Below are 13,695 nucleotides of genomic sequence, written 5' to 3'. Positions count from 1 at the left end.
GAGAGAGAGAGAGAGAGAGAGAGAGAGAGAGAGAGAGAGAGAGAGAGCGCACTCAAAGAGATAGTTGGCAAAGATTTGTTGCAGGAATTGGCCTTGAGCTGTAAGGCCAAGAGTGAGGGACACAGATGACCTGGCATTAAGAAGAAGGGAGCAGGGTGACTGGCCAGCTAGGACCAAGCCAGGGACTCAGAGGGATTGTTGAGGGAGATTGGAAAGTAGGAAGTTGGACAGAGGGATTGAGCTGTGCAGTGTAGCACATGGACACTGGGACTGAAGGTCTGGTTTTGTTCTTCATTCCAGTCTGGATGTGTTTTTTCGCTGGCTCTTTGACATCTACTATCTTGAACATGCGACCATCAGGTTCCAGTGAGTATTCTTGGGTGTACACAGGGTTTTCTGTGTGTCTGCACTGGCATGGATATGTGTACCCTTCTCCAGTCCAACCCTGCATCAATGGCACCCAGGAGCAGGTGCATGCAGGTGAAGGCATTAACCTGTGTCGTGGTCTCCTTTGGCAAAGTAAAGACCAGGGACCTCTTCTTGAAATCACTGTAGTTTCACAAGAAGTTACCACAAAAGTATACAGGATAGGGGACCCCTACCTGTCTTCAGATAGTTTTCCTCACTGGCGATATTTTGCATGAATATAGTGTAATATAAGACCCAGGAGCCTCGGGTTTGTACAATACGCGAAGCTGACCAAGTTGCCTCCAATTTTCACTCACTAAGTGGTGTCTGTAAATGTATAACATACATAGATTGCATTGTTATCAGAGGCAAGAGAGATGGCTCAGTGTAAATACTATTTTCCTAAGGACTTAGAGTTCAATTCCCATTAGGTGGTTCAAAACTGTCTGTAACTCCAGCTCCAGGGGATCCAATGCCCTTTTCTGGCTTCCTTGAACACTGTACTCCCTCTACAAACCCACACACGGGCACACACATACACCCATCATTTCAAAATCAAATAAAATAAATACAGTTATCAAAACGCTTTACAGTTTGTGGCAGTCTTCGTTAACCCATCAATAAGATACTATGTTTTAAATAGAAGCAATATAATGTTACATTTTTTGTTTACTTCCCAGACATCAGTGTAAAGGCTGACTCACTACTGGAATAAGAACATTAAAATTGGGGGGGGTGACAGAATCTATGACAACATGTACATCATGTTGAAAATCTGGCCTGCTGTGTGGTTTGTTTTTCACGGTTATAGGATTTGAAAACCCCAGTTTTCAAAGACACATTGCAAATGACTTCATCTTTCCACAGCTTGCTCTTTGAGGCAAGGGCCAGGAACCTCCAAGTTTTTTATAGTTAAACTGACATTGTAGTCATAGAAAGCTATCTTTCCTAAAATGAATGGGTTCATCTTTGGCTAGGTGCATGTCTTCAATATGGTTTTACTTAATAATAAAGCCAAGCTTGTGAGTCAACTTCAATATCATGAAGAATGAACATGAGGAGTGTTGCTTTTAGACACAGATCCTACTAGACTCAAGATTCTCCCGCCCTAGCTTCCTATGGGAACCACACCTTGTGCTCACTAGGTAAATCTTCTACCACTGTGCTAGTTCTACCTCTTAAGATGGCTTTTGAAGAAGTTCTGAAACGTGGCCAGAGACTCACAGTTCTCTCTACAAGAACAATAACAAAATTGTGTAGATGGGGATGCTGAGAAATGCCAGGCATGTTTAAGTCTCCCTTTAAAAAATTGTGTGTATGTGTGAGTGTGTGTGTATGTGTGCGTGTGAAAGTATGTGAAGGCCTGTGTGGTTTTTGCTGATGTGCTTCAAAGAAAGAAATGGCAAATTTCCATTAGAGATTAGTGAAACTAAAGGTGTCATTGTGAGGGCTGAAGAGAGAGCTCAGATGTCAAGATCATGCATCGTTCTTGCAGAGGACCCAGGTTTGGTTCCTAGCACCTATTCTAGGTGTCTCACAACCTCCTGTCACTCCAGCTCTGGGGGCAGGGGCGGAATCTGATGCCTCTGGCCTCTGTGGGCACCTGCACTCATTGGCACATCTCCACACACAAACACATATACCTTATGTGTAATAAGAACAAATCCTTTAAACTTTTTAAATGATGTCATATTTTTCTCTTCTAAGATCATATGTCTTCAGAATTCCAAGTCTATTTGGATGCCAGACATCTAGCAGGTCCACTCTAAACCATATTTTATGTAGTCCATCCATGACTGCTCAAATACGCTGCTTGTTAAATTGGGTTCTTGGTAGTTATGTGTTTATATTATGTGTGTGCATGAGAACTGCACTAGGTGTCCCTGCACAGAGTAAAGTGCCTACTACTTCACTGGGGCAGTCTACAAACTACCATCTTATATGTGATCTATCATTGATTAAAATGGCACGATTCAGAGTGGCTGTTTCTGGATCTTTTTCCCATTAATTAATTTATGTATTCACTTTACATTCCGATTGCAGCCCCCCACTCCAGTCTCTCCCTCTATGGCACTTCTCCCTACCACTCTTCTACTTCACCTATGAGAATGGGGAGGTGCCTCCTGGCATCTCAACCCACCCTGGCACCTCAAGTCACTGCAGGACTAGGTACATCCACTCCCACTGAGGCCAGACAAGACAGCCCAGTTAGGGGAACAGGATCCACAGACAGGCAACTGAGTCAGAGTAAGTCCCCGGTCCAGTTGTTGGGGGATGTGCATGAAGACCAAGCTGCACATCTGCTACATATAGCAGGGGAACCTAAGCCCAGACATTGTATTTTCTTTGGTTGGTGGTTCAGTCTCTGAGAGCCCCAAGGGTCTAAGTTAGTTGACTCTGTTGGTCTTTCTATCTCCTCCGGGTTTCTCAATCCTTCCCCCAACTCTTCCACAAGACTTTCTGAGCTCTGTGTAATAATATTTGACTGTGGTCTCTGCATCCATGTTGGTCAGCTGCTGGGTGGAGCCTCTCAGAGAACAGTTATGCTAGGTTCCTATCTGTGTGTGAATCCAGGTGGCAGATACAAGCATAGCCTGGGACACCAAGGTAGTTGAAGTCTCCTTCACATTGCAAGCCTACGATGTGTCCCTGTTGATCCTCTGAGGACAGCTCAGCATATTCCCCACCCCCAACTCCCAAATTGTCAGGGATTGCTACTGCAGTCATGTGTGTCCATGTCACACAGTGCACCTGTGAATCCCAGCCAGCAGTGACAAATACAGCTGTCAACCATGTCTTCTCATGTTGTATATTGTGACAAGGCTTTGACCAACAAAGGGGCATCAAAGTGCATGTGACTTTTTCATAAGTTTCACAGTGAATCCCTGTGAATCCACTACCTGTGCAGTCACAGTAGGAGTTGTTTCTTCCATCCATACAGAGACCTCCATGGAGACATGGCTGACTGGTACACTCATCAAATCAATCAAAGTCGAGTTCACAGTGGTCGCCAAGGAATCCAGTCCATAGTTATAGAAGTGAGCCCCACGTATTTTGATACGTGGCACCATGTAGATATGGCTGGGAACCCCATTTACCAGTTTATAACGCACATTTCCAACCAGAATACTCTTGAGGACAGGCACATGTCTACCTTCCTGTCTCATTGAGGCACACTGCCTCATTCACACAGGGATCAGAAACTCTCATCCACTTCCAAGTCACAATGCCTGCCTTGGTATCCAGGCACACAGAAGCAAGAGGAACCATCGATTCCATCCTGGCACATAGCCCCATTGTGGCAAGGGCTGGAAGCACACTCATTGTGATCTGTCTCACAGAACCTTCCAGTATATCCAGCAGGGCGGATACAGGCAGGTGCTCAGAGTCTTTATGGTAGGTTCTTCCATGTTGACAGGCATTCCCTCCACAGGAATTAGTGGGCACATTGTACCCAGGAGGACATTGGCACAGGAAACCCCTTTCTCCTGAGCAAGTCACACAAGTGGTAATTCCTTGGCAGAGATTAGAGAAGCATGGATCTTTTTAGATCTTCATAGTCTTTGTCCAAATTATGGCTATGTCTAAGCAACTGTCATCCTGTGAAAACCCTTAGGCATAGAATTATTTTGTCAAGACTTTAAGAGATAGCTGGTATTGTCTGCTTATGGGTCTTTTTTCTCTCTGTCCCTCATTCCCTCTACCGTTTCTGTCTTTTCCTCCCCCAACATCTCTTTCCTCGGTCTTTCCACTGCCTCCCACCCTCCTCCACTGCCCAGGTGCGTGTTCCTCCCAGACAACGGTGCATTCTTTATCAACTACGTGATCACCTCAGCTCTACTCGGCACAGGCATGGAGCTGATGCGCCTGGGGTCACTCTTCACGTATTGTACCCGCCTCTTCTTATCCAAATCAGAGCCAGAAAGAGTTCACATCAGAAAGGTGAGGGCCAGCCCTTCTCTAAGGATAGTCTTCTGGGAGGGAAAGGAAAGGGTCATCGTGGGTGCTAGGACACCATGATGGAGGCCTGTGACCATAGGTGGCTATTTCTTGGACTCCAAGGTGGGAAGAAATGTTGCCTCTAGGACTGAGCTGCCAGCCAGCTCTCTAGAGGAATCCAAGAAGCATGCAAGACAAGGGAATCTGGGCAAGCTGAGGGTGACCCCTGCCTTCTGCCTTAGAACCAGGCCACGGATTTCCAATTTGGACGAGAGTATGCATGGATGTTGAACGTCTTCAGCGTGGTGATGGCATATAGCATCACTTGTCCTATAATTGTTCCATTTGGTAAGTCATCTACAAGATACTCAACCCCAGTAGTAGGAGGAAACACCCTCCATGGCATCAGGCTACCTCCCAGAGCGTGAGGAGATCTGGGACCGACTGTGGCAGGGAGGTGGAAGGTAGAGGGCCCAGCCATGGGACTGTTTGGATGACGGCTAACAAGGGGTATTGGTTGAATGCATGTGTGAATGAATGACATCATCACTAAGCTGGCAGAATCAGTTCTAGAGGTGACAGAAATCATCTCCATAGGACTCTCACAGCCCATCCTGGGCCCTTGTTGCCTTAACAGCCTCTAAGCTCTATGGGGACCTGAGGGCAGCACAGATCTGCTAGGTTAGAGCAGTCAGTAAATGTATCTCTGTCTTCTGGTTCCCCAGGGCTGCTGTATCTGTGCATGAAGCACATCACAGACCGCTATAACATGTACTACTCCTACGCACCCACCAAACTGAATGCACAGATCCACATGGCTGCTGTCTACCAGGCCATTTTTGCCCCACTCTTGGGGGTCTTCTGGATGCTCTTCTTCTCCATCGTGCGAGTAGGTGGGTACCCAGCCTGCTCTTTGGTTCCACTTCTGCCTGGCCTCTGTCCTGTAAGTCCCTTGAGACTACCTCTGATAGAAGAGGAGAGCTTAAGGGTGAGCAGGACGTTGCTCATGGGACTTGGCCAAGTCCAGTGACGGCTCTGGGCCACAGTGCATGCATTAGCCTTGGCAGAACTTTGAGACAAAGGCAAAGTCCTAATGATGTGGATTTGGCTTCGAGTATAAAATGTCACATTCCTCCATTCTAAATGTAGATGGGCAGAAAATAGAAGAGCAGCTTTTGGGACTCGATTCCCATGACATTTCCTCTGGGAGCCTGTATGATGCCTGCTTTCAACGGTTTTGCCAGAACCTGGAAAATGGAATCAGATTCTGCAATGGTGGCAGGCCTTCCCTCAGCCTTTGGTTAAGCACAGATGCTTCTGCTGTCTTGGGGAACCCAGAGGCACCTTTACAGAAGTCCCCAGTGGCCATAGACTGTGTGCTTCTCAGCTGTCACCCATCTGGGTCACTCATGTCAGTAGGGTGCTCCCAACCCCACTGCCCGTCCCTCCTGTGGTAACTTATTATATCCCCTGTGGTATTTTTCCCTTGCTCTGTGTCAGAATGACACCTCACGTTACATTCACAGCATATTCATTTGTTAATAGTGTTTCTGCCACATGGAAGGCATTTTTTCCCCTTAAATGCCTTTTTCTAAATATCAAAACTGAAAAACAAAATACAGGGACCAAAAGCTGTTACCCATAATTCCATCTAAAGCTGTTTTTTTTTTTTAATTCTTGTTCCCGACTCAAGCTAGGGGAGGGAGCAAAGGGAGGGTGTATGTTAGTTTATTGTCATTTATAAAATCGTGACCATCCACATTGTAACTTGCAATCTTATATCCTGGGTTTTCCTCTGTGCGTTATGCTCTGACCGGCTTCAGGTATCAGGAGTCGGTTTGAATGCATGCCTTTTGCAGCTGCATTGAAGGCTACAGCTTTTGTTAGCCCTTGGTGGCTGGTTGTTGTTACGGCTGTTTACTGGTTGGAGCTATTGCACAGGCGTGCACCAGTAAGCCTCCTTTGGAAGTTGCCTGAGATTGGAGAGTTAATTTTCCATACTGACTTTGTTAAAGATCTGTTACCTTTATGGAGATCAATTCATGAGTGACATATATAAATGACTTTTGAATGCTGGGTTGCCTTTTAGTGTGGTTAGCAGTAGGACAGCAGGAAAAAGGGAGGCTCAGAGTCTGGGGACAGAACTGGCGACTTGAAGATACCTTTGAGGAGCCGTGGAAACAGGTAGTCGACAGATCAAGAGAGACTTGTTTAGTGGATGTTGGTATGGGTAATTTAGATCCACCCAAATTCTGTTTTCCATAGAACACACAATAAGCCACATTCTAAACTGGTCAAAAAAGGACCAGGGGATGACCTTGTGCTAATTTCTCGTTGTTGGGGGGAGTTCAGGGGTTTCTCTGCCCTAACTCAGTGGTCACATGGAGGTTCTGAAGCCGGTGGTCCCAGGCATCTGCAAAGCAGCCCTGTTGCCCCGCCTCCACCACGACCGCAGTGCTCCAGCTGCATGCCCACGGCCTTTTCTTCTCCCTGGCAGGTTCCTTCCACCGTATCACTTTATTCTCCTTCTCCATCCTCACCGTCTCCATGATCATTGCCTTTTTGGGCATTTTTCTGGGGAAGCTCCGGATTGCCCAGCGGTATAAGGTGGGTTGTCAGCTTGCCCTTCATACCACTGATGCTTCTGGTTCTAAGGACGTAACTTTGAGATGCCCTGGTAGAGGCACCCAGAATACAACAGGACAAGAGGGGTGGGCCTTTTCCTTAGCCCAAGGTTTGTGGGCTCAATGGGCTCACATGCCATCCAAAGTCACTGCTCTCCACCACCCCCCCAACACCACATGAGTCAGGTCCAGTCACTATGAGCACCAGTGCAAGAGCTCAGAGAGTGGGGAGGAGGGAGAAGTGGAGGATGGGGGGGATGGTGGTGAATGGAGCCAGGGCTATAGGGCACTGAAGGCTGTTTGTTTAGGGGTGCCCCTAGTGAATCCTCTGGCTTTTTGGCAGGGGTACCCAGTGTAATCATCAGGTTCTAGAGACAAAAGTCATCCCATGCCAAGTCAGAGCCCTGCCAGAAATACTGAGTATCTGCATCAGCATTTCTCAGAGTAAACATCCATGTTGGGACACTGCAATGATTTCCAATGGATAAAACATGATTACATACATATATCCCCAGTTGACTTTTTATAGTAGTTGTTATAAACTAGTTGTTTATAGCAGTAAAGGGTTTCCTTTCTGAATGACGTATATAAAGAAAAAAAAAACAATTTGAGGCACAACACCCTGTAGCAGGAGCCTTCTTGGAAGCATTTCTTCTTGCTCTATCTGTATCTGGGACCTGGCTGGAGCATAAGCACCCATCACTATTGCTGGTTGGAGCACCAGGCTAGAAGAGGGCCATGACAAATTTTTCTCTAACACACATGTGGAGCTTAGGTAAGATTGATTGAGGGCCCCTAGACAAAGACAAAGTCAGAGCAGGCCCATCTCTAAAACCCATTCCTACTGTAATTGTTTCCCCTTTATGGTTTGGGAACAGAACATTCCAGAAGGGATTCTTGGCATCTGAACTCTTTCCCTGATTTGGTTTGGTTTGGTTTGGTTTGGTTTGGTTTGGTTTGGTTTGGTTTGGGTTTTTTTCCTGAGCTTTCTGCACTGCCTGCTGGTCTGAATGTCTAGAAAGAAAAAGAGTTAACTAGGTGGTTGTAAGTGCACACCTTTAGTCCCACACTTGGGAGGCAGAGGCAGGCAGATCTCTGTGAGTTTGGGGCCAGCCTGGTCTACAGAGCAAGTTCCATGAGAGCCAGAACTACACAGAGGAACCCCCTCTCCAAAAACCAAAAAAAAAAAAGAAGAAGAAGAAGAAGAAAGAGAGAGAGAGAGAGTAAGAGAGAGGGAGGAAGGGAGGGGGGGAGGAAAGAGTTGAGGGGCCATGGTGGCAAGCCAGAGGCCCTGGTATGGTATGGACAGAGGGTAGGAGGGATAAAGGCAAAGGGCAGCCCCATCCTGAGACAGACCACTCTTCTTCTCCCCACAGCAGCCTGAGGAAGAAACAGAGACTGTGTTTGATGTGGAACCAAGCAGCACAACCTCCACTCCCACCTCCCTTGTGAGTTTCTGCCTCCACCCTGGGGACAAGTTAAGAGGGTAGGGCCTTTCAGGGGTGGTACACTCCAATGATATGGGGGGCACCAGTGTTTAGTGCTTACCCTGGGTACTGGGGAGGAGCTGGGACCCCTGGGTTCCCTCTTCTGATACAGCAGGACTTGGCCCAGGTCCAAATGCTTCCATGGCCCTGGCTGAAGAATGGGGTGAGAAGACCCAGCTCTAGCCCGACAGTCAATAGAAGTCACCGAAAGACGAGAGAGCCAGAGTTGTCGTAATCAGTCGATCAGTGACAGCCAGATCTCAGACTCCTCAATCGTGTAGACACAGGGCCACTCTGAGGCTCAGCCTCGGGACCCAAGGCTGCCTCCAGGGCACAGGTGTTGGCCAAATCGGTGCAGAGAGAGCTGCAGGGAGCTATTGACGGACCCAGTGAATGGTAAGGTAGGGGCAGCACCCGATCAAATGAGTCCTCCAGCCTGCCAAGAGCCGAGGCTGGACCGAGTCTGTAACCGGTGGACTGGGCAGAGGCTCCATGGCCTTTGGTTTGCTGGGATGGCGGGAGCCCTTGCCCTCATCCTTACCATATGTGCCCATGTGATTGTCTTTGCATATTTGAATCTAGGCACAGGGTCCTTCATACCCCAGTGATAGGCACCTCTGACAAGCCATCAGACCTGGGCACTTGGGGAAGCTTCCCTGAGAAGGGACTGTGTCATGCAACTGGAGGAATGGGAGGCAAGGTTGTCAAGGGAAACAGGGTGTGGGAAGAGCATTAGAGGAAGAAGATGAGGCTGGGCAAAGGCCAGAAGAGATCTGGAGCCTGTGGGGCTCCGGAAAACAGAAAACAGTGTTCAACATGGATATTCAGGATATGCCTTGGGCATGACCCACACGGCCCAAAGGCTTTTTTTTTTTTTTGAGGTGGACAGAGTTGAGTCAAAGTCCGATAACATCAGCGGACTCACCTGCCATGTGGACAGACACTAGGTGTGTTAGAAGCCTGGTTGGGCCTCACTTGAAAGGATAAACCAAACCCAAACCAAAACCCTTACAGCCAGCGACAAACTGTCTTTGAGAAAAACCAATCAAGGATGACTTTCTCTGGTCAGTAGGAGTGCTCTCGCTGTTACAAGGGGAAATCCAAGAGCTGGAAACCTTGCTGTTTTCCCTCTCTGGATTAATAAACTCCCATCATTAGGGATTTTTCATCCCCCCTCAAACTTAATTATTGCTATTTTGCTGTGTAGGAGATCAATCGAGCACACAGTCTTATGCATATTGGGTATGCACCCTAGGAATCTACATACTCCTGAGCTAGGGTGTTGTCAGAGTTTGAAACAGGTCCATTTGACTATAAAATCTGTGCTTAAAGAAAAAAAGAAGAATGATAGAACTTATTATTTATGCATGTATTTATTTTTTGAGACAGGGTTTCCATGTGGGCAGCCTGGTCTCAACCTTCAAGCTCAAGTGATTCTTCCACTTCAGCTTCTAGAGTGGCAGGGACTACACAGGCACGTGCTACCATGCCCACCTTAGACTCTCAAAAATCCTTTATGCTTACGACAGTGGTATATGGACATGGTAGGCAACCGTGGGGATGAGAAACCAGAGGAGCAAGAATGACGAGATAAAACGTTCACACTCCCATCCCCCAGGGATGGTCACTGAGACACTGGTGTACATTCTTCGAGATATCTACGATATCTCTTCCAAATAGCTTGTGCTTATATATACATATGGAATTCTATACATATATGTGGATTTTTTTGTTAAAATGAAATTTCACTGTACATACAATTTTATAACCCGTGCAGTGGACAGTGTGCTGCCACATATACGAATTTTTTGCCTACTCGTATTCAAATAGCCCTCGTTACTCATCTTTTATAACTGGCCTGGACCTAGAACTGGTTGAGTATCTATGCTAGATTAGGACTTGGAAAGACCAAGCCAGCCCTGCAGAATGCCCCCACCTTTCCCTCCCATCCCCATTCCCTGAAAGCTGGATGCTTGAGAGGATCAAGTTCGATGCTGAGGCTAGAATGTACCCTGAAGTCCAGTGCTTCAGTACCATGCTTGAAGTACCATGGAGAGCTGTACTATCCCATTTGTTCCTGTGAGTGGCGCTAGTGAGACCGCTGGGTATGCCACCTGGTTTTTTCCACTGTTCAGCTACCATTTCCTTTTTTATAGCCAAAATGTCTATGGTGTACACTGTGCATGTGTCTGGGTGTTTCACGGGACTGTTCCCTCACCCCTGAAGCTGGCTGTTTATACTGGAGTGTGGAAAGGCATTCAGTCTGTCGAGTAATTACCGACTTTTAAAGTAGAGAACAGATTAAAAGCCATTGCAAAAGGCAACAGGTTGCCCCTTCCCCTGGTACTCCCTGTCTCTCTCTAATCTGATGCCTTCCCTGGCATTCCTGAAACTAGCCCTCAGTGTGACACGAGCCAGCTAGCACACACAATTCTGGATCTGTGACACACTGCTACAGCAAAACATTCTAGCTGGTCAATAGAGACCACTCCAGTTCAGGGGGTGCCTCGGCCATTCTCTCCCGGGAACAGATAATTGTGTGGAACGATGATGTATAAATGAGGAGTTAGGAAGCCTGCCTGCCACTGAACTAACCCTGGCAACTCCAAGGTAGCGAACAGGCTTCATCTATTGGAGTTCACTCAATGATGAAGGACAAAGCAGAGGAAGGACAAGCCTGCTGGGGGCGGGGCAAGTAGAGGTGACCAGGTGGGGCATGAGGAGAGAGGGTGTACCCTACACTTGCTTTTGATAGGACCATGCCTCATCTCACCTTCCCCTCTCTGTCCTGAGCAGCTGTACGTGGCCACTGTGCTACAGGAGCCAGAGCTGAACCTGACCCCCGCCTCCTCCCCAGCCCGGCACACCTATGGCACCATGAACAGCCAACCAGAAGACGGAGAAGAAGACAACGGTCTGAGGGGCTTTGCAAGGGAGCTGGACTCAGCCCAGTTCCAGGAAGGGCTGGAACTGGAGGGCCAGAGCCACTGATTAGGACTCCAGTGAGGGGGCCAGGGGAAAGCCTGGCGGGGGAAGGCAGGAAGGAGCTCCCTCCCACAGATTTTGGGAAGCTCCTGATGGAGACATCTGTCACCCTGTGGCCCTGTGAAGAGCCGAATCTGCTGACCAGCCAGAAAGGGTAGGGTGGGGTGGAGAAGGCTTACACCATGTTTCTGGGAGTAATAGCTGAAGTCCAGGACACAAGAGACTGTCTGTTGTGTGTCTTGCTTGGGGTCAAACTGGTGCAAAAAGGAAGAGGTAGGAAGAAGCCCACTGACAGCTTTCTGGGGGTTTCATCATCCCCTACCCCATTCCAGCTACCCATCAAGGATTGCTCAAGACCCCCATCCTCCACTGCAGTCTGAGCAGAAAAAGGTATGTGTACCGGGCCTTGTGAACAAGGCACTGGTGGCTGTCTCATCACAGGTTTCCCTACAGAGCATCTAGAAACTCTGTACCTCACCCTCTGAGCAAGGGAGCAGCTGGGACAAGCCTGGGAAGTTACTGAGGTCTTCTCTGTTTCTCTGCTCTGCTATCTACTTATAATGGTGGCTGGGGCAGCTACTGAGGCTCATTAAAGGAGACCTACATGCATGTGGTAAAGGAAACCATGCCTAATCCTTGCTGGTTGATTTGAGAGAGAGAGAGAGAGAGAGAGAGAGAGAGAGAGAGAGAGAGAGAGAGAGACAGAGAGAGAGAGAGACAGAGAGACAGACAGAGAGAGAGACAGAGAGACAGACAGAGAGACAGAGAGAGTGTGAGTGTGTGTGTGTGTGTGTGTGTGTGTGTGTGTGTGTGTGTGTAGAGTTCAGGAAATAAGGTCTTCTCTCCAAAACTGGGCCACAGAGATCAGACATACCTCTCTCAGTCCCAAGGATAAATGAAAAGATTCCTCAGAGCCTAGAGGCAGCCACCAAGACATCCTCTGCCCTGTGTATGTGAGTGCTGTGCCTCAGCATGGCTAAGAGTGGTGACATGTCGCTCAGGCTGCAAACTGAAGGTACTAGCCATCCCCTACCCTCAGAAGGACTCTTCCTCTTTCAAGCTGCTCTGCTGGCATCTAGTGTGGTACTGGCTTGAGTTGTGGATGCTTCACACAGTGGTGGTGTCACCCCAGTCCTGTCAGGGCTACTCAGAGAAGGAGTGATGGGTGTCCCCCCATCCTCCATGGAGAAGACCCTTTGGATGGGCAAGCCTCCGGCTGGAGGAGCAGACCCCTGAAATCCTGGTGGCTCAGCACCTCTGCCCCCTTCTTAGGTGTTCCAACTTCTGCCTCTTAGGACAAGGCATTGTCAGGACTACCACGAAGCCTGAGCCCCCTGAACCAAGGGGTCTGTAGCCCCCGAAGCTCCTCCCCAGATATCTGGGTTCCTCCTTGCTACCCATGCACTGCAGGTGGGTCCAGGCTCATTCAGCCCCAATGTCTCCACCTATGGCTGCCCTGAAAACAGATCACTTGGCCTGGTCTCTGCTACATCTCTGTCATACCCCAGCCACGTAGGCAGTTCCAAGGTCCATCCAGGGCAGAAACAGTTGCTCAAGGAGCAGGTAGAGTCACACCCCATGACTTGACCCCAAAAGCTAGCATGGTGATCTTTGCTGAGAGCTTGAGTCAGCTGGGAAAGACGCTACTTCCAGTCCTTGTCAAGCTTGGAATAAGGGTAGAACTATATTCAGCCAGGCCCTTATACTCTCCAGTACCTTGAGGCCTTCACCCCTGGGATTTCATCAATAAGGGGAAGAACTTCTTCATAGCAGAGTGGTCAGGCCCAGCCTCTAGCTCTGTCCAAAGTGGGGAGTTACAGTCTACCCCCCCACAGTGTGTATTTGCTATGTAGTGATTTGGAATGTAACCAGAACCTAGACCAGGGCCTTTTCTCTGGGCACCGCTTGCTGGCCCAGATCCCTGCAGCACTGTCTGCTGTTGCTGGCCCTCCCTCCTACCCCGATCCACTGTAACCCATGGGAGCTTTAGGTACAAGGGATCCTGTAGACAGCAAGGCAGGATGGCTGGAGTCCCCCCACCCCCAGACAGCAGGGTAGGATGGCTGGAGGGCCTCCCTCCCTCCTCTGAGTCTGGGTCAGATGCAGCCTGGTTCTGATGCCAATGTTGGACAAGTGGATCCCACTCTGCTCTCCCAAGAGCTGTCTGCCTGACTAGACCTTGAGTTTGCAAGGTCACTAGAGGCCCTCCTCAGCACCTGCTATCCCAACCCATTGGTCATCCTCCCATCCTG

The 13,695-nt window shown here is 48.6% G+C and overlaps 1 protein-coding gene across 2 annotated transcripts in view; it reads left to right on the top strand.

Annotated features, from left to right (window-relative positions):
• Window positions 1–12,067, top strand: part of Tmem63c (transmembrane protein 63C) — a 64,471-nt gene extending 52,404 nt beyond the window's left edge. Inside the window, exons 19-25 of one of the 2 annotated variants that reach the window (XM_028771924.1) lie at window positions 301–366; window positions 4,188–4,350; window positions 4,590–4,695; window positions 5,073–5,240; window positions 6,845–6,954; window positions 8,348–8,419; window positions 11,255–12,067. In XM_028771924.1, the coding sequence (XP_028627757.1) occupies window positions 301–366; window positions 4,188–4,350; window positions 4,590–4,695; window positions 5,073–5,240; window positions 6,845–6,954; window positions 8,348–8,419; window positions 11,255–11,449 (880 nt within the window). In that variant the 3' untranslated portion in view covers window positions 11,450–12,067. The remainder of the gene's footprint in view (window positions 1–300; window positions 367–4,187; window positions 4,351–4,589; window positions 4,696–5,072; window positions 5,241–6,844; window positions 6,955–8,347; window positions 8,420–11,254) is intronic. The other variant, XM_028771925.1, reaches the window with a different exon arrangement.
• Window positions 12,068–13,695: the final 1,628 nt, after the last annotated feature.

This window comes from Grammomys surdaster, unplaced genomic scaffold (genome assembly GCF_004785775.1).
Source record: "Grammomys surdaster isolate TR1022 unplaced genomic scaffold, NIH_TR_1.0 210, whole genome shotgun sequence".
NCBI classification, from domain to species: Eukaryota; Metazoa; Chordata; class Mammalia; order Rodentia; family Muridae; genus Grammomys; species Grammomys surdaster.
This window is presented reverse-complemented; position numbering and strand designations above follow the sequence as displayed.